The sequence below is a fragment of the Alternaria infectoria genome (assembly GCF_024043175.1).
Source record: "Alternaria infectoria strain BMP 0036 chromosome Unknown scaffold_2, whole genome shotgun sequence".
Taxonomy (NCBI): domain Eukaryota; kingdom Fungi; phylum Ascomycota; class Dothideomycetes; order Pleosporales; family Pleosporaceae; genus Alternaria; species Alternaria infectoria.
In genome coordinates this window covers 2,681,431-2,706,927 of record NW_026250691.1, presented here as the reverse complement: position 1 = coordinate 2,706,927, position 25,497 = coordinate 2,681,431, and the positions used below count along the sequence as shown (strand labels likewise).

General features: G+C 54.4%; 9 protein-coding genes across 9 annotated transcripts; 2 read left to right on the top strand and 7 right to left on the bottom strand.

Annotated features, from left to right (window-relative positions):
- Positions 1 to 529: 529 nt before the first annotated feature.
- Positions 530 to 2,072, bottom strand: J4E92_002296 (uncharacterized protein; the record flags this gene model as incomplete). Its single annotated transcript, XM_051493701.1, has 2 exons — positions 530 to 1,231; positions 1,284 to 2,072. The coding sequence occupies 2 exons, from the start codon at positions 2,070 to 2,072 to the stop codon at positions 530 to 532; spliced, it is 1,491 nt and encodes a 496-aa protein (XP_051356932.1).
- Positions 2,073 to 3,425: 1,353 nt separating this feature from the next.
- Positions 3,426 to 4,073, bottom strand: J4E92_002295 (uncharacterized protein; the record flags this gene model as incomplete). Its single annotated transcript, XM_051493700.1, has 1 exon — positions 3,426 to 4,073. The coding sequence occupies one exon, from the start codon at positions 4,071 to 4,073 to the stop codon at positions 3,426 to 3,428; it is 648 nt and encodes a 215-aa protein (XP_051356931.1).
- A 2,183-nt stretch (positions 4,074 to 6,256) lies between these two features.
- Positions 6,257 to 7,491, bottom strand: J4E92_002294 (uncharacterized protein; the record flags this gene model as incomplete). The annotated part of the gene is made up of 2 exons (XM_051493699.1): positions 6,257 to 7,046; positions 7,106 to 7,491. The coding sequence occupies 2 exons, from the start codon at positions 7,489 to 7,491 to the stop codon at positions 6,257 to 6,259; spliced, it is 1,176 nt and encodes a 391-aa protein (XP_051356930.1).
- Positions 7,492 to 9,499: 2,008 nt separating this feature from the next.
- On the bottom strand, positions 9,500 to 10,421 carry J4E92_002293 (uncharacterized protein; the record flags this gene model as incomplete). Its single annotated transcript, XM_051493698.1, has 2 exons — positions 9,500 to 10,221; positions 10,307 to 10,421. 2 exons carry the CDS (start codon positions 10,419 to 10,421, stop codon positions 9,500 to 9,502), a joined length of 837 nt encoding a protein of 278 aa, XP_051356929.1.
- Positions 10,422 to 13,152: 2,731 nt separating this feature from the next.
- On the bottom strand, positions 13,153 to 14,286 carry J4E92_002292 (uncharacterized protein; the record flags this gene model as incomplete). Its single annotated transcript, XM_051493697.1, has 1 exon — positions 13,153 to 14,286. The coding sequence occupies one exon, from the start codon at positions 14,284 to 14,286 to the stop codon at positions 13,153 to 13,155; it is 1,134 nt and encodes a 377-aa protein (XP_051356928.1).
- A 325-nt stretch (positions 14,287 to 14,611) lies between these two features.
- Positions 14,612 to 15,438, top strand: J4E92_002291 (uncharacterized protein; the record flags this gene model as incomplete). Its single annotated transcript, XM_051493696.1, has 3 exons — positions 14,612 to 14,760; positions 14,905 to 15,044; positions 15,146 to 15,438. 3 exons carry the CDS (start codon positions 14,612 to 14,614, stop codon positions 15,436 to 15,438), a joined length of 582 nt encoding a protein of 193 aa, XP_051356927.1.
- Positions 15,439 to 17,278: 1,840 nt separating this feature from the next.
- On the bottom strand, positions 17,279 to 18,808 carry J4E92_002290 (uncharacterized protein; the record flags this gene model as incomplete). The annotated part of the gene is made up of 3 exons (XM_051493695.1): positions 17,279 to 18,529; positions 18,605 to 18,610; positions 18,803 to 18,808. The coding sequence occupies 3 exons, from the start codon at positions 18,806 to 18,808 to the stop codon at positions 17,279 to 17,281; spliced, it is 1,263 nt and encodes a 420-aa protein (XP_051356926.1).
- A 356-nt stretch (positions 18,809 to 19,164) lies between these two features.
- Positions 19,165 to 20,641, bottom strand: J4E92_002289 (uncharacterized protein; the record flags this gene model as incomplete). The annotated part of the gene is made up of 2 exons (XM_051493694.1): positions 19,165 to 20,089; positions 20,148 to 20,641. The coding sequence occupies 2 exons, from the start codon at positions 20,639 to 20,641 to the stop codon at positions 19,165 to 19,167; spliced, it is 1,419 nt and encodes a 472-aa protein (XP_051356925.1).
- A 1,158-nt stretch (positions 20,642 to 21,799) lies between these two features.
- J4E92_002288 (uncharacterized protein) lies at positions 21,800 to 24,734 on the top strand (the record flags this gene model as incomplete). Its single annotated transcript, XM_051493693.1, has 4 exons — positions 21,800 to 22,025; positions 22,076 to 22,773; positions 22,825 to 23,655; positions 23,706 to 24,734. The coding sequence occupies 4 exons, from the start codon at positions 21,800 to 21,802 to the stop codon at positions 24,732 to 24,734; spliced, it is 2,784 nt and encodes a 927-aa protein (XP_051356924.1).
- Between the last annotated feature and the right edge of the window lie 763 nt (positions 24,735 to 25,497).

Below are 25,497 nucleotides of genomic sequence, written 5' to 3'. Positions count from 1 at the left end.
TTTCTTTTAAACCTTATAACTATACTAAATATTAATTATTAAAAGCTAGAATTAAAGTATATTATATAACTAGATATACTCTATCTATATATAAAATAATATAGTAAGAAAGTCTAAAAATTCTAAACCTTAAGGCTAAATAGCTAGTGCGATTAGTTTTAGCTAAGCTTAGAAAACTTTTCTAAAGTATATAGCTACTTAGAAAGTTTTTCTTTCTAGACTATTAGATTTATCTAATTTTTTCTAGTATCTACTCTTAGAGTTAGTTTCTTATACTTAGATAGTAAAGTTTAAAAGCTTTAGAGCTACTACTTTAGATATACTCTTCTATTTCTTATTAGCCTTATTACTCTTACTAAAAATTACTTAGATCTAGTAGCTCTAAGTATATTCTCTAGGTTAGGCTTCTAGCTAATAGCTTTTCTAGACGTAGTCTGTTATAAGCTTTGCTATATCTATAAGACTGTATTAAGAATAGATTTGCAACTATAATTCTTGCGGAATTCTACTCTACAAACACTACATCTACCTACAGCGAAATTCTCTCGATATCGTTCTTCGCCGCATGGCTCGTAGCGACATACGGCAACTGCTCCTGCAGCGCCTTGAAGTTCTTCTCGGCCTCCCAATTCCAGATGCTGTCGGACGCGAAGAGCAGATCGATCTCCTCGAGCGTGCGCTGGTTCGTCTCGGGGTACAGCGCCCAAACCATAGGGATCGTGATGGCGTTGCATGCGGCGAAGATGTAGAGCGTCTTCTCGCCGAGCGAGTCAAACATGATGGGGCAGAGGAGTGTTAGCCAGCCGTTGCCGATGGACCAGCCGACGACGCCCCAGGCATTGCCCTTTGCGCGCACTTCGAGAGGGAAGATTTCGGCGGGGTAGAGCCACGGGACTGTGAGCCATGTCGCGCCGAAGATGGCCGTGAAGATGAAGACCATGGAGACGGCGGCGTTTCCGTATGAAGACGCCGCGCTCGTGTCACCGCGCTTTGTCGCTTCTTGTCCGAGGTACGAGAACCCTCCGGCGAGGGCCATTGCGATGCCTTGTCCTGCCGAGCCCCAGTAGCAAGTCCAGCGGCGGCCGATGCGGTCGAGTGTGAAGACGCAGATGAGTGTCGCGAACATGTAGAAGATGTTGTTGAGACCTGAGATCCATTGTCGCTTCGCCGGACTCATGCCCGCAATCCCGAAGATGGTGGGCGCGTAGATCGTGACACCGGCGATACCGACCTACGTGTTCAAGTTAGCGATATCGATATGCATAACGTGCGTTCGAACTTACCCATTCCTGCATGATCTGCAACCAAATGACGAGCTGAACGCGGCGGCCAGTGTGCAGCTTGCCAGACCCGATACCGAACAGCATACGGACGTAGTCTTGCTTGCGGAAGTTGGAGCGCTCCAACTCGCAAGAGGCGACAATCTCCTGGAACTCGACTTCCGCTCTCTCCTTGTCCTCTCCGGTGTCTCCCCGAAGTCGAGCCAGAACGTAGCGTCCCTCTGCTTCGCGACCGACCTTCACGAGCCAACGCGGGGATTCCGGGAAGAACATGACGGTGGCCATAAGGATCATGAGCATGGGGATCTGAAATGCGATGGGGAAGCGCCAGATGAAGGACGAAGTGCCGTCGCCGTAGAAGGAGCATGCGTACTCAAGCCAGTATGCGATGACGACACCGAGGATGTTGAGGGTGAACTCGATTGCGATGAACTGTCCGCGCGATGTGTGCTCCGCAGTCTCCGTGGCCCAGACAGGAATGATGGAGTTGAGGATGCCGGTACCCCAGCCGTTGACGAGACGTGCGCAAATCATCCATTCGTGGTTCATTGCCGAGCATTGTAAGCAGGCGCCGACAGTTGCGACAGCAGCGCCGACGAAGATTGTCTTGATGCGCCCGTAGCGATCACCAATTGAGCCACCCACCAAGCAACCGACCAACGTGCCGAGGTAGTATACCGACACGATGCCGCCTTGGAGCAGAGTATCGTCCACGACTGGACCGCCATCTGCGCCTTTGTGCCCGAAGCCCATCAGGGTGTAGTAGTCGTATGCGGTGTTGACACCTCCCATCATTCCCTGATCGTAACCGAAGAAGAGGATCGATAAGCCGGCGATGCAATTGATCCTGTGGGAGGAGTTAGTGATGGGTCAATTGTGTTGTGATAGATACATACGCGATGAGCAATGCGCGCTTCTCATATCGATGAACGACATTCCACTTGGAGATCTGGTCCATGGTGGGCAATGGCTTCGCGCAACTTCAGATCCTTGGCTGGGTATACTATCGCGAACGTGTGCGGTTCGATGCTTCGCTGAGCGGGAAACCTTGTCGCGAACTTTGAAGCCCGTGAGCGGATCCGGCGTACTTATAGCATGATGCCGTGAGCATGGATGGGTTACATCGTGACTTTCGCGCGTGGTCGTCCAACCCTGCGGATGCCGTTGATTCCCATGGGGCCCCAATTGTCGGCCCCTCTTTTCATGGCTGGGACGCGGAAGCCTCTCCAGTTGCGACCATGGATGTGTGGATCGTAAGCTCTCGATGGCTTGTTAGTCGCGGCCAAGTCGCGCGACAGTGGTCCGAATGCTTCGCGCATTACTAGAGGCGGTAAGCCGCCCTGGCACAGACGCCGGTGCACTTGCCTGAAGCTTGCCGGCACCAAGCCTAGCGCCCAGGCGGCTACCACTCTTAAAAGCCTTGAGAAGGCTTTGATGCCAGTCTTGCGAAGACATTACGTGTGATGAATGAATGCGATGCCCGTTGAGTTGCAGCGATTGAATGCGGCCATGAGACGCAGCGAATTGGTCGTGTATTTGGCATCGTGGGTGGTGACGTAACATGAGTCAAGGTTTTCTGGGGAAGGACCTAACTTGACTTGGGCATGCACGATGCATCGGCCTGAACCCCGACCCGCTTCAATTGCCGACGGTTGAATGCGCGGTAATGCAAGGCTGTCCGATGACGATTGGCAAGATTTTCGTGAGAGCAGTCGGCGTTTCTCGAGATCGGGCGCTTCAGTTTCCCAGTTTGACGTTTGCAGTGCGCGACAGCGGTCGCTTCTCGTGCAGAGGCGCGGGCGAAGACGGAGGGTGTGGTGTGAAGCTTGACCGATGAGCGTCGATGGTCCATAAGCGGCACTGGACCCGATGCCGGGTTTACCAAGTTCACGTTCAAAAGAGGGACGCGGACTCTGCGACGCTCACCACTGATACACGTCAATGAGTATGGAGTGCGCGATGGAGGGATTACTCGCTGGCGACAGCAGCTCATAACATGAGAACAGGGGACGGGTGGATCGGAGGGTGGTGTCGCTTCGGACTGTTATGGGGGCTCTGGGCCGTACTTTCGCTCGCCTACTGGATTTTATTACCCTATCACATGAGCATAGGTGTCTCGTGGGTATAAAGCGGGAAAGGGTGGATTCAAGCCGCCGCGCCTCCGCTATGTTGTTTCTCACAATACCGCTTCAGATCCTCGCACCAGAGGGCGACCTTGCCCTTCAACGTGTCGTCCATCATCAGCTTGACAACCCTTGACAGCATGCCAGTCATGATCTCCCACGTCCTGACCTCGCATTCGTTCTCGCCGGTGACAATGACCTCGTGGAAGCGCTCCAGCTTGGGCGCAAAGCCGTACATGCCGCCGTTGCCTGTCCAACTCACCCTGTATACCTTGCTGAGATCGGCCGTGAACGAGGGGTCTTCAAGAAGCTCGGGCGTGAGGTAGGATGTCGGCGCAGAGGGCGTGCTGATGTCGACGACCTTCAGCTGCGTCTTTGTGATGTCGTTCGGCTTGTCCGCGTTCATGATGACGTGGAATTCCATGGAGCAGCCGATGCTCATACGCTCTTGACTAGTCGAATCGAGATCGTTCCCGGGGGATTGGATCTCCGCGACGGGTACCCACGTGTTCCATGCTTTGTAGTCTTTGGCGCGGAGAAGGGTGTCGAATACGAGCGACGCCGGCGCGTGCACTGCCGTCGAGTAGGCGATGGTGAGGATGGCGTCCTTTCGCGGGACGATCTTGGTGGTCAGCCCTTTCGCGGGCGGCCAGGCTGCAGTTTCAGACATGGCGTAGTGAGTCGTGTATGTGTATGTGTATGCGCATCGTGATGGAACGAGGTGCAGATAGTGTTTGCTTATGCTGACGACTGCGCCGCGTTGGCTTATCGAAGGACGCGCCTTATCGATAGGCTAGCCCCAGGGGTGAAGCCGAGGCCACACTCTCTCGTCACACCGCACACAGTGCACATCGCAACATCTCACAATGTGGCACCCTTTCGACAACATATCCGAGGAGATCGTCGATGCCATCGTCAGTCTATGCGGCCGACGCACTCTAGCAAACTTATGCCGCGTGTCCAAGCAACTTAACCGCATCGCAACTCCTCATCTCTACGCGAACATCACGTTGAACTCAGACATAGGCGGAGAGGGAGCTCTGAGACACCTCCGCCCACTTGCGCACCGCTTCTTCGCCGATCCGTCGTTTGCTTCGCTTGTAAAGTCCATTGCCCTTCCAGAAGGTTGGGGAGGTTGTGAGAGCGCGCCTCGCCTTGACGGTTTCAAGGTGAAGCCATGGCCAAGAATCGAAACTCCCGAAACCGAGCAACTGCTAGAGCGGATATGTCGGGAATATTACTACGATGAAACTCAGGCGCTGAGAATGTACATTAAGTTGTATGCAGCCGATGCGGACGTCATTATCACACTGCTCGTCGCGAATCTCCCAAACCTGGAGAGATTAGACTTGGAATTCGGAAAGTTTCGTGACCATGAGCTCTTTTGCGAAATGATCAAGGGGTCTGCCGGGCGCCTTGAGGCTAAGAAAGCGGTGTCACTCAATTCAACGGAATCTTCCTCGTCTCCAACCGCCCCATTACAAAAGCCTGTCGATGTGTTCATCAGAGATTCTGATGCCGGCGACGTTGAATACCTGGCATCATTCTTCCACTTGCCGAATCTTCGCTCCATGTACGCATTCAGGTTTGGGGATGACGATGTGAATACCAATATGATGGAGAGAAATCCGTTCGCCGTGCTAGGACTGCGATCCTGTGGCGTGCAATACATCGAGCTCAGAGCCTCCTCGCTGGCAACGCATACTTTGCGAGACTTGATCGAAGCGACTATACCGGGCAAACTCAAAGCTTTCCTGTACGAGAGGGCAGGTCCTTTCACGTCGCGCTCGGCGGAGCTTCCCTTTCTCATGCGTTGTCTGCAAGATCATCAGGACCACCTGGAGACTCTCGCACTCAGCTACGAGGAGGTCGAAGGCTGTACGGTATTTGAACAGACATGGTGGGAGTTCTTGGATAGACGGACGCCCGCCATGTCATTCACTTCATTCAAGTCTCTTCGGCGCGTCCGGGTAGCGCCCGAAATGATCTGGGGATACATCCATGACGAATGCACCGTTCAATTCGAGGAGGACATCATGCTGACCATAGACATGTTTTGGAAAGCCCTTCCAGCATCCTTGGAGGAGCTCTGGCTTACACGGTCGCAACACCATTGGATACCTGGCTTTATGTCTCATGATCTCGACATCATCCCAAACATCCTCATACCTGCGCTCTACCGTCTTGTAGAGGAAAGCAGCAAAGCATGTCCCTATCTCCGGTCGATCCGCATTGAACTCATACCTAATCATTGGGAAGTCGAGTGGCTGGATCTGCTAGCCGAATTTTGTTACAACGCCGAAAGGAGAGGTATCCACTCCACTGTTATTTTCCTTCACCCTTGGTGTAAAGGTAGGTACGATTTTGAAAGGAGTGAAACGGTCGAGCGTGGATGGGGCTGGAACGAAGATGTCGAATGGAGCGAGGTTTCTATGAATGCAAACAAGGTATGGCGGAAACATGTCTTTCATGCGGCGAAGGAGAATGGGTTGAAAGAGAAAATGCGGGCGCTTCAAGACAGAATCTTCGCGTACTTAGGCGATGGGTCGTCGTGATCCGAAGAGACCGACACCGACGACGACTTGTCTCCATCAGAGCAGACCGACACCGACGCTTCGGAATAACGAACTCCAAAAGGAAGAACAAAGTCAAGAAGTGCAACGGAGTTCAATCGGGAGTTGGTATTGGGTCGACCAAACATGTCGGTGGAGCTATCCGAAGGACACAATCTACGTCAAAGGGGCGTTTGAGGTAGTGAATATAATTAAGCATGAAACATATGTACAAACAGATGGCATGAACAAGAAGGGAAAACATCGCGACGAGCACGACATCTAGTGCGCAAACGAAAGATCAAACATCAGACTGTGTAGTCGCGCCAATAGCAGCACCGCTCTTCGGCACGAGAAAGTCGCTCTTCGGAACCCTTCCATCAGCACCTCTTGCCTTCTTCAACGTAGCAGGATCGACGCTCAAGAAGCTAGCATCCGACCAGCTGCCGGACTGCCACGAATTACCCGTCGCCTTGATACCCGACGCGGTGAGGCTGACCTGCGAGCTACCCACATTCGAAACAGCAATATTGTTCTTCATAGCCGAGCTCGAGCTGCGGAAATTGAAGCCCACATCACCATTCTTCCACGCGGTATTGCGCTCGACCGTCAAGCTACCGGGGTTCCCGTTATCAATGAACCCCTTCTTCGCGTTGGAGAACGCCATGCAGTTTCGCACAATGTGGTTGGCAGGCGGGTTATCTGTGATACCGAGCTTGAAGCCGTTGCCGTCGCCCTCGAAAGAGCTGAAGTCCCACCGGTTGAAGCCGTTGCCCCACGCATATACCTCTTCCAGCGTGACGGACGAGCCGAACATGAAGAGGTCAAGGCCGTCGTCGACGTTCTCCCATAAGCGCGCGTTGCGCAGGACGTTGCCCTCGCCCGACCCTTCTTTGCAAGCGAAGCCGTCGGCGGACTCGCCGTTCTTGCGCGGGTCGCGGTTGCGGTAGGAGTCGAGGTACACAACTGTGTTGTTGGAGGAGGCGCCCTGGAGTTGGAAACCGGTTTCGTAGTTGTCGTGGGTGGTGAGGAGTTCGTAGTGGTTGTGCGACGCGTCGCGGGCGTATACGCCGTATGGGCCGTTGATAATTCTGGGCGTTGTGTTAGTATGCAAGACGATTGGGGTGCGGAGGTAGATAGGTGTACTCACTCTAAGTTGTAGAACTTCCAGTAGTTCGCTTTCTCGATGTGAAGAGCACCACGCTCCTTGTTTGGTAGAGACTCGTCTAGAGCGTACGGCGTTCCGGGCATGCCTTCGCCATCGATGATGACCTTCTCCTTCTCGAAGGAACGCAGAGTGATGGGCTGGATCCTGGTGCCGCTCTTGGTGATTTGGATGTTTGTCGTCGGCTTGTATGTACCAGCGCGGAGAAGGATCACATCGCCAGGCGCAGCAGCGTTGACGGCTGATTGGATTGAGCCAAAGGGTGCGGTAGAGGTACCCGTCCCTTGACCTGTTGGCGAAACATAGATGTCTTTGGCGTTTGCAGAGGCAGATAGCGCAGCGATAGCAGCCGCGAGACTAAGCGAACGCATGTTGAAAAGTAGTATGATAATACAAGACGGGTGTTGAGATGTACTGGTAGGCCAAGGTTGTTCTGTATTCCTACAATAAACAGTCTATGGACTCTATATACTCCTAAATCAATCTCCGCGGCATATCGCGACCCCATGAGTTTGTCGCATGTCATGAGTCCGTACCTCTGTACCTCTCGTGTCAGTCGCCAAGATGTAATAGATGAGCATGCGCCGTCGTCGAAGCTCCACCAATGCCTTAAATTTCCGACTCTTCGCTTCGTGCAACCCTCGACGCAGTGACACAGGCGCCCGAATGAGCAAGCTCTGCTGTACCCCACAACTCGCTTGCGGTAATTATTCATGTCGCACGTGGTGGCGCATGCGAGTGGGTATGTGATTGATGGATCGCACAGACGGAGTTTCAAAACATCGCCAAGTGAGAGGAGGTTTGCGCTATGCAGAGATTGGTGCAGACGACTTTTATTGCGACCAGGTAGTACCGGGATAACTTCGACCGAGGGACTATACATCCGATTCATGGATTTGTATACGCGCTGTTGCGAGTCGTGCGCAGGTGGTGGTGTGGTGGTGAAGTGGTGTTGAAGGATAGTGTTCAGTAATCGAGATGGCCGACCAGCGGCAATGGCGGCCGCCGAATGTGCCAAGCTAGTCCAGAACTTGTGTTGCCCCCAACGCCAGTGTTAATGCCTGTTGAACAACTCGATATTGAGAAAGGACGGCCTCATGTACCTTGTGCTGGCAGGGGAGAATGCTCATTGTCCGTCGTATTCCACGCATCCAAGCCCACAATCTTGATCTCGTTGTCGCGTTACCTGCCACGCATCGACATCTTCCGGAGATATCCCACTGACACCCTTCCACCATCCATCTTGGGTGAAGTTGAAAGGCCAGAAGTCAAAAGCCATGCGTCCAATGTTTGTCTTCTCCTCTTCCGTCTCCATTTCTTCCTTCGCTTTGTACAACAAGTTGTGCAGCAATGTCGCCCCGAAGCCCTTGAAGTGTACGTGAACGAGCATCTCGTCGATGTGCGACGGTACGCTTACGTTGGGCGACAGGTGAAATGGTAGATAGACAATCGGCCACGTATAAGGGTCTCGAGGGTCCCATTCTTGTGAGTCGTCGACTGGCGACCGTTCGTCCTGCTTTGTGCGTGTCTCAAGTGGTGCAGGTACATGGTCAATCTCGTCCGTGTCGCCGGCCGCTGCCGTTAGAGAGCGACGATGCAGTACCGTGGATGGCGTTACTACGGGTGGTGTCGCAAGTGAAGAGCCACGAGCTGGCCATAGGTTCGTCCCGCTCAGCCAGCCTGGGAGCGATCCTGGTACGTCGCGGTAGAATGAGGTAGGAGAGGTCACACGCCACGGGACTTGCGCTGTGGTAATGAAGTAGGTGTCCTCATCCGGACTGTAATCTGGTGTCGACGGGTACACTGAGCTCGCTCTCGGCGACAGTCCCTTGTCGCAAGCGCTCGATACAATCCGCGCTACCCTTTCCTCATCGCTGTCAGATGCTCTTTGTACGCAGCTCTCGGCTATGCGTAGTGGTGGGAACGAGGTGAATGAAGTCGAAAGATGTATAGGTTGCGTCATAGTCGCGAACTCCGTGAGAAGAGTCCGAGACGTGGTAGTTGCCTAAAGGCTTAGTTAAGTGTATACCGCGACTCCACTTCGAGCGCGCTTCGGGAAAGCTCCGCAAAGAAAAGGTGGAAATACTGGATCACGTATCACGCGTGACTATGTCGATGGACTTGCTGCGAGCATGTTTTATTCGGCGTGTAGCTGTCGAACCGCTACGAGTCCGACTTCATGATATGACGGGCATGACGCGCCACTAGCGGAGAGAGCGCACATCGGGAAGATGTAAAGTATGTTTAGTATCTATCTAACCGCTATCAGCAACATACAAGCGCGGTATATGCACGCAGCAAGACCGTCAACGCGCCGTATTGAAAGCTGACACAGTCTGACATGTGGTGTTGGTTCTGAACCTTTTGCAGACCGCCATCTTAAAACATCCCACCGTGAATATCGCGCTTGCCGTGAGGTGAGTCTTCGGCCGTGTTGCCGCCAGTGAGCAGACTCGTCGCATTGCGGACAATACTCGTCGTAGCTAGGATGTTCATGAGAGTGATCTCGTCCGACTTCTTTGTCCAGCCCAAATCATTAGGGAGACGTTCATTCTCTGCTTTAGCATTAGCTTGCGGTCTAACATTGCGCCCGATAATGTGAAAGTAGTGGTTGAACTCACCAAAGAAGTACTCCATCAACGTGCGGTTGACAGTACCCTCCTCAAGAGAACCAAAAGCGATGATAGGCGCTGCGACTTCACCTAGACTGAACTCTTCGGTAGAAGCGGTGAAGGTGTAGTTTGGGTTCGTTGCTCGGCTCTCCAATTGACGGAAGATCTTGGAGTTGGCCAGCATCTTAGCTGTTACCACCTCTTCCGTCCACCACTGCTTCGATACATTGTATACCGTCTCGTTGAAGACGTGGTTGTTGCCAAAAGCCGCATCGGTACGTGTGAGACTGGCGTCGTGCTCGAGGACATTGTGGACGTTGAGCTGTTCGAGAGTGAAGAAAGTCGCGTTCGGTTCCGGATTGGCAATGATTGCTTGCTGCCACATGAGCGCGCCGAGAGACGCGTTGAAGTTCAAGCCGTCCTTCAAGCCCTTGACTACGTTCTCTTGGGTGAAGTTACGGCCATCGCGGGGAAGAAAGCCGTGGTTCGCTAGGGTGTTAAGCATCGGGCATGGGCCCCGGACTACGGATATCGGCATTAGATCTTCGTTCCACATAAGAGTCTGTATACATACAGTCATTTGGCGACGCCGCCATCCAAGCATGAGGATCCGATGGTGCGGCATCGTACTGAGGTCTCGCCGAGGCGAGTGTGGCGCTGGAAGCGACGATGACGGTACTAAACTTCATGATGAAATGGAAGATAGCGGTGATGAAAGAATGATAGTTTTGAATCGTATGAAGTTGCTGCGCAGGCTGTTGTTGCAACACGATTGACAAGAATGCAGCCATGTCTTATATGTCTCTTCAAAGACCCCAGGATTGACAGCTCTAAAACAACATTAGTAAACACCTTCGTCCGTATGGTATACGCGTAACAGTTATTGCTAGTTTGTGGTACCAGCTTCGCAACCAAGACCAGATAGATAGCAACATAGTGCCCGCATCCTTGGTGATGCACGCCGGGAAGGGCGCACAGCCATGCTTCCGGTGTCGATCCGCGGAAGCGCGAGATCTAAAAGCCCCAGATCCTTTGTTTCAACGATATATCTAGCCAATAATGTGTCCGCCGATTGAATAGCAAAGCGCACGGCAACGTCAGGTTGGGGGCACAAGTCGCGTATCGGAAGAGATACGGGACAAGGAACCGTGCATACGCGTATTGAGCTTCGCTGTCGGTCTCGCACTCGCACTCTTAGAATGCGTCGACTACTTCTGCCGTCAGAAGTCGTCGTCATACTTTGATCTTCGGAGTGTACTGGTAAACCCGTCAATCCCTGGAAGATTGCTCTCTCCGACTCCCTCTCGCGACAAGCTGCTACCTGGGAAGCAATCGGGACGAGTCTCTTCCGTAATGCCGTGGAGGTTGGCTTCGAGAAGAGGACGACAGGTACATATCGCAATCGTCAAAACGGACAAAGAGAACACAGTATGGTTCCTTGCTCCATAATGAGTGTCAGAGTACTACCAGCGCGATACCGCCGTTGACTGAGGGTTGCGTTGCGGTAGCGAGGATCGCGTCGCGAGACATACGGTCGAACACAAGCCAGAATGACACCGCTACCGCGACGTGAAGCTTCGTCCAGATCACGTACAGAACACATCCGATGTACGATGGAGCGAGAATTGCGCGATGTTGTGTCCAGGCAGACGTTTGGTAGAGGATGAGAGTACAGTCGCTATGGTGCTGATGATGAGGGGCAGCCTGTCGCCTCGCCTACGACCAAGGGGCAGGCACGGCTGGCCACTGGCAACAACACCTGGGCATTCCACAACGTCCTCGTGACATCTCTAATTCTTGCCCACAATACTTAAACACACGGCAGATTAATGAAACGAACCGAACAAGCGGTCAATACCTCACCAAATACCATCCCATTACCCCCAAAAACCCCCCTTTGGCCTGTACGGGCGTACCTGCGCAAGCCTCACCTCGCGCACCTCCGGTCCAACGAAACCGCGTCCCCACGTCCCTCCACATGCGCCTCACAAAAGGGCATCACGACCCCTCTACCCCTCCCGCCTACGATTCGCTGTAGACCCTGATCCTTCAGCGCAAACGCACGCTGTCTGAGGCGAGGCGGCGTGCGGCTCTGGCTCACGCTCGGCAGCCAACGAGACGTGATTGGCTAGTTGTAAACGCCACTAACTTTGCCTTGCAGCCAATTCTGATCGCTACAACGAGGGTCGCGGAGTGCGCTAGGCTGTCCTCACGTCTTTGTGGTCAGCGGGTGCTGCGATTTGGTCGGGATAGGCATAGTTGAAGGATGTTCTGGAAGGTGACAATAAGGCGTAATGGGGTGCTATTCGTGGCATGAAAACCCCTCGTGTTCTTACTATCGGGATTGACAGCCTGGCATATCCTTTCTGTTATTACGGAGCGTGGTTCCTGTCCCTCATTTCTGTCATACTCTGGACTTTCGCTCACTATACTACTGTCGTTACACTGAATCTTTCCATTGGGCACTTTGTCCCGTCGTCGCTTTCTACTCCACGAACACGGCGCCTTTACATCTCCAATCTTCATTACTGGGAGAACCCAGCAACCTGTCACAACAACAACTACCAACCACACAAAAAACGACATGCCACCAATCCCCCTCCCCACCACAACCCTCACCCCCGAAGCCCCACCAGCCATAATCCCCATCCCAAACGGCAGCTCCCGCCGCGACGGCTTCAGTCCCGGCGCAATAATCGGCATCGTAATAGCCATCGTGTGCCTCCTCCTACTTGTCCCCATCATCGCCATCCTCCTCCGCCGCTACGAAAAGACACGATTACGAGAGACACCCAAGCTCAGTCCGGCAAGCAGCAGCGATATCAGTCTGCGCAGTGTGCAGGAGAACCATAGTTTGAAGAGCATTTTGGTGACGAAGGAACTGTCGAGGAGTAGTATGAGGATGGAGATGGAGAGGGTGGATTCGGGGAGTGGGGTTCGGAGGCCGGAGGATATTTATGGGCGGGGGAGGGAGAGGGAGAGGGGGTGGAGTTGTACGGAGGTTAGGGGTGGGTGAGAGGAGAAGGGAGTTTGTGATCTTGCTTTTCATGAGGACTGGTCATCATGTCGCATGCGTGGACGCCATGCGACGAATGGAACGGACCTCTCAAGCTCCGCTTATCGACACACCACATCCGCGACATTGGTGCGGCAGGTTCAGCCACTATCGCGGATAAGGCGACCAGCTCCGAAGAGACAGTTGAATATGTCTTGACAACCACGCCGTGCAGGCTCGATGGTTTCTAGTGCCTCGATCAAGTCGCAGGAAGAGTGCATAAGCGAGTGGCAATGGTGACCCGAGTCAGACTTGATGGATGAGTCGACACCGTGATGGCGGCTGGATGGGTAATGGGTGAGGGCCACTGAAGAGAAAGGGTTGAAAGGGTAGTTTTGTATCTTTGTCGATGGTATTGCGACGTCTTACAACTTCCGATAAAGATGCACCTGCATACGCATATTCTCCAGCTCAATCGGATACCTCAATCTCTCATCCAACCTATACCACCTACTATCATCCTCTTTAACCTTCTCCCACCTGACAATCTCCTCCTTGCCGCGCTCATTCAGATTCCCGCTGGCCTGCTTCAACAGCGTGTGGTCGAGGAGCCACTGCATCGGGTACTTCTTCTCAGCGCCGTTCAGAGTGACGGACGAGTAACTTCCGGGGCTGTCGACGACGAGGAGGAGAGCGCCGGGTTGGAGGATCGTTGTCATGAGGAGAAGAAACTTTTGGGTTAGGGGCAGTGAGGCTGTGTAGAGTTCGTTCAGGGTGAAGAGGAGGGTGACGAGGTTTGCGTCGGCGAGTTGAGAGGATAGTTCTTCAGCCGAGGCGGAGAGCACGTCTTGCTGCTTGAATTGTACGGTAACGTCTTCTGGGTTAAGAGGCGGGACGTTTGCGGCTCTTGCAGCGGCGGATGCGTATTTCGATAGTTCGGCCGGGACCGTGAGTTGTTTGGCGAGGTTCTCCACGACGACACTCCAGTCGGCAATGTCGATGGCGGTAATCTCCACATGACCTCTCGGACCATCTACATCTTCCCCATCTTGTGAATATGTGGTCGACATGAGCTTCTGCAAACCGCCCAAAGTCACAATCTCCGCGCCCGCCCCACCACCCAAACACACAATCTTCCTGTTCTTCGGCTTGATTTGCCCTGTCTTGCCTTCTTGATCCTCTTCCTCCTCTTCCTCATCAACCCATAGCTCGTCCCTCAACTCCCACATCAGATCCAAATATCCCAACGCGCGACTCGGACTCCACCTCGCCGCATACGCCTCCAAATACTCCTTCTTCCCAAATGCAGTTGCAAAGTCGCGCTTGTAAAGATGGCCCTTGACTTCCTGCAGCAGCGGCGCTATATCCGCGCTCATCCTCTCCGCGAACGAGTTGCGGAAAATGTTCAACAAAAGTTGCTGGAGTTCAATCGGAATGTAAGAAATCCCAGGTCCTTTAGCGCCATTCGCCAGACGCTTTTCCGGTTTTTTGGGCTTCGCAGGTTGCGTTCCTTCTCTTTGCGCCTTGCGCTTTGCGTTCAGCTTAGAATTGGGCGCCATGTCTGTTATTGTTTGTGTTGTTGTTTACAGCCGGGTGCGACAGTCATCGGACTAGGTGGGAAAGGATGGTGAAAGTCTCGTTATCGATAAGTGGTAAGCGAAGAGAGTTGTGATTCGTCCCCGCCAGCTCAGTGTTCGGAATGCGTTCCGACGGCTCCAGCTCTATTGCCGACCTCGGGATATGTAGTGACGAGCACGCAGCTTGACTCATCTCGATCTCGACGAAGAGGAGCATACGCGTTTGACTCAGACTGAGTCTTGATCTATATAAGTCGACAAGACGTTCACGATTACAAGAACATTTCATCGATTTACCAACCTCACAATGCGTCTCCCCTACGTCCCCGACCCACCGAACTTCACGTCCGAGGAAGACAAAGCCGTCGAGCAGCGCGTCAGACAACGGCGAGGCGAGAAGGGCCTCATAGCTCTGGACCGAACATTGCTTCATGCTCCCCCAGTCGCGGACGGGTGGTAAGTGCCAAAGCATCATGCTCCAATCTTCCATATCATGCTGTCCTACCTAGTCCACACACGATGGACGGGCGCATAACACAGCCATTCACACTCCAATCAAACATCCACTTTGAAATGCGACGAACTGACGGAGATGACCAGGAACTCATTCCTCGGCTCCATCCGCACAAAAACCAGTCTACCCACTTCCATCCGCGAAACAGCCATTTGCCGCGTTGCAGTCCTAAACAAGGCATGGTACGAATGGGAGTCTCATTCGCCGATTCTGGAATCAGCTGAAGGTATGCCTATTCCCCCATCACCCTATTCCCATTTCTCTTCTTCTCCTCTTCTCCTCTACCCCCACTCCTAGACACTAGACACCCACTTACCCAACAACAAGACGTCACAAAACCCCAAGTCCTCGCCGTCCTAAACTCCAAACCGCGGGAACCACTCGCCGACTTAGGCGAGAAGCTGGGCGCTGTACTGGCATACACGGATGCCATGACACTAGACGTTCGTGTGCCAGACAGCGTGTTTGAGCAGTTGAAAATGGTGGGGTTTAGCGAGAAGGAGATTGTGGAGATTACAGCGACGGTCGCGGCGTATAATTGCGTGAGTAGGTTTTTGGTTGCGTTGGATGTGGGGGAGAGGAATGCGCAGACGGGGCCGAAGGAAGGGGGGAAGGAGTAAGCATCTATGAAACGATGGATCGATGTAATTGGCGAATGAGTCACTCAACTTGGGCTATCGATCGCACGTAGCATTGTATCTTTGCTGCATTTCAAACACAGGCTTAACTTATCCCATGTGTATATTCTCCGTCTGACTGCCTATGCATCTCTCTCCCGCGCTTCGTCGTCACCCATCACCCACTAAGCTACCCTACTCTGCCTAGCAATCTTCCTCCTCTGCGCCAACATATGCGAGAATAGAATGTAACTTCCTGGGACATAGATCGCCAGTATAGCCCAAAGCGCGTATCCAAACAACTCGTTCCTCTCACTAGCCAAAGGGATAGCCTGGTACACCAACCAGCACTCACTCGAGATACCAAGAGGGTAGAGAACGAGGAAGGTGTTGTATCGCAACCAGGTCCAGAGCTTCGGAACACCGGCACCAGATAAGGAAAAGACAAAGTAGGAGTAGCGGATTACTTCCGTCACGCTCCAGGCGAGCAGCATGGTGCTGTAGGCGGGGGAGTGGCGGGTCGAGAGGGGGAAGGCGGGGGGTGACGCGATGAGGTGGACGAGGAGGAAGCGGGATGCGACTTGCATGAGGGTGGTTAGGAGGGGGGCGCGGACGAGTCCTGGTTGTGCTGTTAGTACCGTCCTTGGTAGAGGATGTGAAATGTAGAGACATACCAACAAGACTATGCAACACCTCCATCCCCGCAACCGTCTGCACAGTCCTCGTATACCCCTCCAAATTCCCATACACCTTCCCACTCGCTAACCCCCTCTTCGCCGCGGTGAACCAATCGCCCTTGCCAAAGAACGCACCAGCCTTCTGTGCATTCACCACCTCGTTCGCACCGATCGTCACAGTCTGGAAGAGTACGCCTGCCCAGAGCGCGGCGGAGACGGCATTGTACAGCATGAGGTACGCATTCTTCGCTCCGGACGAGGAGGGTTTGGCGGGTCGCTGGTCGTTGGGGGCCGCGGCCTGGGATGTTTTGGATTTGGCTGACATCTTCGTACGCAATCGTGATGCAATTGATTTGAAACAAAGTTAGAAGTGAGGTGAACGGGGTTTGAGTGTGCCTGAGGCCCAAGGGAAGCATGCAGCAAGTTGCCCTTTTCTCGCATGCAGCTCAGCTCGCTCGCGTACCTGAGGACCCTTGTTCTTGGCGCCGGATTCCCGAGGTCCATCCACGTGGGATGAGATCATTATACATTATCTCGCCGTGAGCGCCCATGACCTTACTATCGCAACGTGACGTGAAAGCTACCTTTCTCAAGGCTTTCTCGCATGGAGCAAATCAATATTCGCGCGCAATCAAATCAGAATCATCCATATCGCAGATTCATCTAAATCCTCGCATACTAATTACACCCGTCATCCCTCATTCTGTTCCTCTTCCATCTCACCGGGCGCAATAGAGCATGCTCAGAGAATCGACCGCTCGTAGGTACTAGTACCCTGTAAATTCAATTGAAAACATCCGTGCAAAAAACGCCATGCTATGCAAATGCAAACAAAATGCGAATAGATATGATAAGAGAGAGAGAGATGCAAGCAAGGGTATCGTCAAAACACCCAACCACCATGACTTGAGCCGAGATGTAGGTCCTAGAAATTGAGAAAGACTCATGAAAGTATCCATCTCTTCAACTGTGTGATTACAAGAATACCTGAATCATGCTCTTCTTATGGGACACGTTCTTATCGCAGTCCTCGACCACGCAGACCTTGAAAGGGTTCGTGTTTGCGCGCGTCTCCTTGCCTTTGGCACTGCGCTTCGCCGATCGATTGGCTGTGCATTCGCCGCAGTATACCTAGCACATTGTTAGTTTTGTCGTCGTGCCGTCCGTCACAAGCTGAGACTTACATGACCGCATCCCTTGACAATCCACACCTGCCTCTTGATCTCGTCGCTGCCGACACACAGCTGTTCTTCGCAATTGGGACATATAAGCGCATCTCCTTCTTCTTCTGGACTCCTCGTGAAGCCCTCCGGAGCTGGTGGTGGCGCGTCATAGGTAGCTGGAGGAGGCGGTGCTTCGCGTACCCGTGGGCCAATGTCGAAGCCTATGACATCGAAGTCCAGCATGGGCGCTTGGAATGCGCCTACTCGGATGTGCGGCGCACGACCCCGAGAAGCACTGCGCGAAGGGGCGACGGGTTCGTGGAAGCGGTTTGCGGTCCGGTTGACCTGTTCGTGGAATCGATCGACTTGGGCTCGCAGGTGCGTGAAACGTCCGTTCAATGTCCCAAAGAGATCCATGACGTTGTCCAACTGTTCGTTCCTCTGCCGTCTCCGTGCCTCGGCCTCTGGTAACGCGTTCGCCCGTATGAACCGCACATCCTCGCCATCGGATTCGTTCTCGTCGACTGGTTGAAGGTGGCGCTGACCGGGTATTGTGCGCGACGAAATGAACTCGATCTCGGGCGAGCTTGGTTGCGGCGCTGGTGGGTCGGGGTGCCACTCCTCCTCGCCATTGTCGAGGTCGATGATGATGTCAAAGCCCCTTGGCAAACGACGTGGGTGACGGCTACCGCGATGCGACTCTTGCTGTCCTCTGTCCTGTTGTTGTTGTTGCTCGCGTGGGTTGTTGCCATTGTGACTCTCCCCGTCGCCCGAATCATCGGCTGTCAAGTCAATGATGTCGTCGTCCTGGCTCAGATCGATAGCCACGTCGTCCTCGTCGTCCCCCGTCAGGTCGACAGACGCTGTTGTGTGTTGACTTGCCGAGCCAGCCGGCCGCCTGTAGTCGAAGCCATCGCCCGCGAACCGTCTGGATGCCGAAGACGCCATGTTGCCCAATCTTGGCAGGTGTAACCCGGCGGTATGCGAGTGCTGGGCGCTGGAGGAGGCGCGTTCTATGGGCGGGCGGGCGTGCGATCGCAATGCAGACTCGAAGGTCGGGGTGGGCTGGCGGTCGAAATGATAGCGGGCGGGTGGGTCGTAGATGTCGTTAGCAGGGCTCTGCCTATCGTCGTAATCGTATCCGAAGGGAAGGCCGTGGTAGGTTGGGGGAGCTTCGCGGTTGTCGGGGAAGGAGCCATGTCTCCAGGCAGGCGAGGCAGACGCTTGCTCGCCGTCCATTTGTGCATGTGAGCGCTGCAGCAGCCGTGGTCAGCGCCTCTTCACCCTGTTGTTGTTTATGTTGGCGGTACTACCGCCGACGGCACTCACCTTCTGCTGTCTGTGCGTGAACCCACTCGGTCGTCCTTCGCCTTCCATGCCGGACGTCAGGCTGGTGATGGTTGCGGGGTGCGTGGTGAGGTTGGCGGCGGGCGATAGTAGCACCGGCGAGTGTCGAAGGGGGAAGGTTGGGCCCGTCTCGTGCCGTTGGGGGTGCTGAGTTCGGCGAAACTGTGGTGGCGCTCCAACATCCATCTGGGCAGCATGACAAACGCCAGAACGTCAAATCCAAAATCACCCTTCACCCTTCACCGTCGAATGGAATCGAACAATGGCTATAGACCGCATTCTGTCTGCTTCTACTGTCTTCTGCGACCCGGCCCCTTCACCGCAGCGCATTGTTTTGCTGTTGCATGTGAGATGGATCGTGACGTAGTGTTTTACAGCATGTGGTAGTATCTTATTCAAATTTTGGTCGTAAAACCCCCAGCCTAAATGCATCCGCGAGTTCCTGAATCTACACACTGATGAGATAGCAGCACATGTACACATTTGCCTGCCCTGTCACAAAACTTGCGCCTTCAAATATCACCCTGTAGACCCAAAACACTTCAAACTGCTGCCAATACAACCAAGCCACCCTCTGGGTTCAGGGCCACTACATTCTCGGCCTTGCCACCCCAGGCGACGTCCTTCGCTGGAGCTGCCTTCCTCACCAGCTCAGCCCAGCTCTTCGACGCCTTGGTGTATTGTTGCACAGAGACGCTGCCCGTGCCGGCAATCGCGAGGAACGTGCCGGTGTAGTCCCAGCTGCAGCTGGTGACTGGGCTGCCAGATTCTAATGTGTGGATGGCGGCCTGCTTCCGGATATCCCAAATCGCAACGCTGGAGGAATTCTGCTGCACAACGGCGAACCATGTTCCGTTCTCGGAGAACTTCAGATCCGCAACGGGCGCGCCAGTCTCGAGTTCAGCCATCTTGGCACCAGTCTTGATGTCGTATATCCGGATGTTGCCGTCGGAGCTTCCGAGGAAGAAGAGCATGCCGTCGACGTGGAAAGAGACGCAGGTGATTTCGGCTTCGACGTAGACTTGCGAAACGGTCTTGAAGGTGGTGAGTTCGTGGATTGCGTAGCGCTTGTCGGCGCCGGCGGTAGCGAGCATCTTGCCGCTGGGGTGTAGCGACATGGATGTGACGGCTCCGGCGTGTGATCCAATCTGGGCAACCTCGTCGCCGTTGGAGAAGACCTTGACTGTGCCTGTCGAAGTGCCGATAAGAGCGCGCTCTCCCCACCATGCTGTCGAAGTGACGGCGCCGCCAGCGTTGAATGTCTCCAGAACCTTGCCTTGGGCCAGCGAGTAGACACCCGCGGTACCATCAGCTCCACCGAATAGGACCAGCTCAGCCTCGTTGACAGCGATGCAGCTGCTGCCTGGGAATAGCGAGTCGGTCGTCTTGGCAATGTCGTAGTTGGAGATGGCGTCTCCAGAGGCCCAGCCTGCGGGTACAGGCCGCTTTCGTCGCGAGCCGAACAGCCTGTGGTACGTTAGTCGAGTTTCTCACATGGTATGTAATCTCGGGGAATAAGACTCACTCCTTCTGTGTTTCGTCAACGAGGGCGGCAAGCTCCTCCGGCAGGCCCTGGCCGTCCACCTGCATCGCATCGCCCTGGCCGCCGCCTCCACTGACGGTGACGTTGGAGAGAGCTTCGCGCGCCTCGTCTCGCTCTTTTGATATGCGCGCAATGACCCGTGTCGCAGCGTCGTTCTGGTAGAGCGCCGTACTCAACTCCTGCCTCGTTTGCGCCAGGTGCTGCTTGAGCGTGTGTGTCTCTAGTACCAGGGCGTCCCACTCGTTCTGGAAGGCGCTGAGCATGGCGGGTATCGAGGTGAAGCTGGGGGCGCGTGGGGTAACGACATTGGGCGACTTGAGCTCGATGAGGTCCTCGGTCGCGAGGTCTTCGCCAGTAACGGGGTCGGTGTGGTGTTCCGAGATGTGCGCCTCGATCAGGCGCTTTTCGAAGACGTTGCCCGATTTGCGCGAGGCAACGGGTTCGCGGGGAGCTTCGCCAGAGATTGCGCAAAGCATGGTGACGTGGACTGGTGTTGGAGGTTGTTGCTGTCGCGCTCGTGAACTTTTCGGTCTTGGGCCAGAGGCGCGCTAGTCTCCGTCCGTGCGCGTAGATGCTCCAGCTCTGGAGATACCTCACGAACATCCATCCCAAAACACATGTTGGAAGTCTACATGGCCACGCTTTTGTGTGTATATATGATCATCTACAGTGTTGTCTAGATTTCCAAGTACGGTTTGTGATATAATCCTTCGAAGCTGGTCTCCCGTACAAGAGGTTCGCGTGCTCCGTGCTGCCTTGTGCCTGATACGAGTTGCTCTTACAGGACGAATCCGATGTAGGCCTCGAGAAATGTGGCCTGCTGTTCCCGCGCTCTAGATACCCCAATGAACCATTCCAGTAGCTTCCACGAAATATGTCACAACTCTCCTCGTACCGTCCTTCGCGATTGAACTTGTTGTTGCAGTAGCGGAGACCACACGTCCGGTCCGACATGCTCGCCCGGTACAAGCTCGTCCGCTAGCCAACAAGGTCTGTATCACAAGCGCTGTTCAACTTCGGGAAAACATGTAGAACACGTCCTGGAACTCGACGTTTGAATCCTGGACTCACGACATGTCACCAAGTTTAGCCTTATCTTGGCTTTCTTCAGCCGTCTGCTTGGCGATGGAAGCGCGAAGGCACGCCGGCACCAGAACTCGGACCGGCATCTCGCACTCCCGACTTCCATCGAATCAGCGTAACCGCCGTGCGTCGCGCCTCGCACCCGCGTAAACAAACCTGATCGTTTACCCCAGAGTTTTGCGCCTCGTATGTCCTCCATGCCAGCCGAACCCCAAACGGGATTCTCTCCGGGTAAACAAGCTCTCCACAGCGTGAATCTGCAGAACCAATGACCCCGCTATGTTGCCTCTCTGGCCCTCGCATCGTTGCCAAGCCATGCAAGTCCGACCTCCATGATGACGGTACTGCGGGGGAGCGCGCCTTGGGTGCATATCCGCCTATCCTAGCCATGCAAACGGTAAGTCTGAACCGAGATCACGATGCGTGCTTTGTTGTTGTAGTGCATCAGACTAGTACACACGGCTGCACGCGCTCGAGTATAAGAAGGCGAAGGTCCCCTCGGACGATCAGCATCCAACACGGTCCTGGCTTTCTCAATACCTTCAGGCACCATGATCACCAAAGGCCTTTTCGCTCTTGGGGCGGCGGTACCTGCATTTGCAAGTTCGCTGGTTCAACGCCAAAGCTCATCACTTGAAGCTTGCCCTGGATACACGGTCAGCAACCTTCAGGATTCTGGCTCCAAGGTTACCGCGGACCTTACGCTTGCGGGCACCGCTTGCAATGTCTACGGCGACGACTTGACTGACCTCAAGCTTGAAGTCGAGTACCAGACGGGTGCGTTCTCCAACCATTACAATCATTATTGGTACTAACCAATCTTACAGCCGAACGCCTCCACGTCAAGATCTTCGATGCTGAAGAGCAAGTCTTCCAGATCCAAGAATCTGTCTGGCCTCGTCCTTCCGATGACGAGGGTGTCAGTCCCGAGGACTCTGCCCTGTCATTCACATGGACCGACAGCCCATTCTCGTTCGCCATCAAGCGCAAGGAGACCAATGAGACTCTCTTCGACACCTCCGCTGCTTCGCTCGTCTTTGAGTCGCAGTACCTTCGTCTGAGGACTGCTCTGCCTCCTTCGCCCAACCTATACGGTCTTGGTGAATCAACAGACCATTTCCATCTGAACACCACCAACTACACCCGCACTCTCTGGAACCGTGATGCCTACGGTACCCCAGAGGGTTCCAACCTCTACGGAGCTCACCCCATCTACTTTGATCACCGCGGCGAGAACGGCACTCACGGTGTCTTCTTGGCCAGCTCTCAGGGTATGGACATCAAGATCGACGACTCCGAGGGCCAGTTCCTTGAGTACAACACTCTAGGTGGTGTTCTTGACTTCTACTTCCTCGCTGGTCCTGGACCGAAGGAAGTCGCGGTCCAGTACTCTGCTCTCTCTGGTCTTCCCGCTATGATGCCGTACTGGGGTTTCGGATCTCATCAATGCAAGTACGGTTACCGTGATGTCTGGCAAGTTGCTGAGGTAGTTGCCAACTACTCTACTGCCGACATTCCTCTTGAGGTAAATTCTTTCACTAACAACATATCTGTACATCCTCGCTAACATATCCAGACCATGTGGACCGACATCGACTACATGGAGCTCCGTCGCCTGTTTACTCTGGATCCAGAGCGTTACCCTCTTGAACTCGTCCGCGAAGTGGTTGACTACCTCCATGCCCACCAGCAGCACTACATCATGATGGTCAACTCGGCTGTCTGGAGCGGCGACTACGATGGATACAACGATGGTGCCGAGCTCGATGTCTTCCAAAAGCGCGAGAACGGCTCTTTCTTCGAAGGCGCGGTCTGGCCCGGCCCAACTGTCTTCCCCGACTGGTTCCACCCAAACACCCAGCAGTACTGGGACCAGAAGTTTGCCGAGTTCTTCGACCCGGCGACTGGTGTTGACATTGACGGTCTGTGGAACGACATGAACGAGCCTGCCAATTTCTGTCCGTACCCTTGCGAGGATCCTGTAGCCTACTCAGAGGAGTCCAAGAACCCACCTGAGCCACCGCCAGTCCGCACCTCCGCCGATGGCCGTCAGATCCCTGGCTTCCCAGCAGGATTCCAGCCTCAGTCCAATTCCACGCTGAAGACTCGCTCAAGCTCTCCCCTCAGCAAGCGCTCCAACTCCAAGCGTCAAGCCTCCAACAACACCGATGACCTTGCCGCGCACCCCGGTCTTCCCGGTCGTGACCTGATCAACCCGGAGTACCAGATCGCTAACGCTGCTGGCTCCATCAGCAACAAGACCCTCGACACCGACATCCAGAACTACGACGGAACATACCACTATGATACTCACAACTTCTGGGGCTCGATGATGTCGATTGCTTCGCACAAGAGTATGCTTGCGCGCCGTCCTGAACGCCGTCCTTTGATCATCACACGCTCTACCGTAAGTCTTCACATGTCATCATATCGTACTATAGCTAACAAGATTTCTAGTTTGTCGGTCTTGGTACCTACCTCGGGAAGTGGCTCGGTGACAACGTCTCTGAATGGACCCAATACCGCTTCTCCATCGCCGGCATCCTGAACTTCAACTCCATCTTCCAGATCCCCATGGTCGGACCCGACATCTGCGGATTCGCCGGCAACACGACCGAGACACTGTGCGCACGCTGGGCAACCCTCGGCGCCTTCTACCCCTTCATGAGGAACCACGCCGGCGACACATCAATCGACCAAGAGTACTACCGCTGGCCCTTGACCACCGCCGCAGCCAAGAACGCCATCGCCGTCCGCTACCGTCTACTCGACTACTTCTACACAGCCTTCCACCGCCAGACCACCACCGGAGAACCCAGCTTGAACCCGCTGTGGTTCCACTACCCGACCGACCCAAACACCTTCGCCCTCGAATACCAATTCTTCTACGGCGACGCCATCCTCGTGTCGCCCGTCCTGGAGGAAAACTCCACCAGTGTATCCATCTACCTTCCCCAAGAAGTCTTCTACGACTACTGGACCGGCGAGCGCATCCAAGGAAACGGAAGTATGATCGACCTCACCGACATCGGTTTCGACTCCATCCCCCTCCACGTCCGCGGCGGCTCCATCCTGCCTCTGCGCGCGGAATCCGCAAACACCACCACCGAGCTGCGGAAGCAGGACTTTGTACTGTGGATCGCGCCGAACGCTACCAACCAGGCTAGCGGATCTTTGTACCTCGACGATGGCGATAGCATCGACCAGCCGTCTACGTCCATGATCACGTTCTCCTACGACAACGGCAAGTTCAGCATGGACGGTGACTTTGGATACGAGACCGAGTGCGTTGTTAAGAACATTACTGTTCTTGGTACTGGAAGAAGTGTTCAGGGCCCTGTTGCGCTCAATGGAAGCTTCGAGTATGACTTTGGTGCTGGGGCCGGTATGCCGGAGTATCAGGGTAAGGCGCAGAAGCGGGGGCTGGGTGTTGGTGCGGCGTGGGGTGCTGGAATGGGGTTGGCGAGTGTGTTGTTGAACTTGTAGATAGGAGGGAGCTGGGAGACGATGTGAAGTGACTAGCGCTTCTATTGTCGGGGTACATGTATGTTTGAGGGATACATGGAGCGACCAGCGCTGCAATCATCTTACCAAACATACGTTTGAGGAACACATTGCACTCTCAGCGCTCTAACCCCCTCACTAAACACTCCCCTGAAGTCGACAACCCCCCAACACCCTCCCCTCCACAAACCCCCCCTCACCACATCTCCCTCAACGGACTTCTGCCCACTCTCTCCCCCTCCCTCTTCACCCTCATCTCCTCCACAGTCGCAACCCTCCGCTGCGCAGGCACCAACCTCCTCCCTTTTTCCAACTCTTCCAACTCCCCCTTCGGCCCAAGCACACTCAACAGCCTGATCCGCTGCCCCATGCCAAACGTCCTCTTCCCCTTCTCATCCATGTCTTTCTTCTTCTTCTCCAACACGCGCTTCAGCGCCAGTCTTTTCCGCCCAAGCCGCTTTGAGCTCGCGAGGAGTTGTTTCTTGGTGGGGGGCTTTTTGGTGAGGGTGCCGGTTTTGGAGGCAGGGGGGTTTGGTGTTGCGGGTGTGACTTGGGATGGTGCTGGTGTTGAGGAAGAAGATGTGGCGGCAAGGCGGCTTCGCGTTCGCATGGCTGGTGGGCCGTTGAGCCGGCGCTCGAGCTGGCGGCGCGCGCGGCAGAGGTGCCATGTTAGGCGGCGACAAAGGCTGGAATGGGGGCTCATTGTGAGGCCGGGAAGTAGTCCAGCTACTTTTGGGTGGTGGAG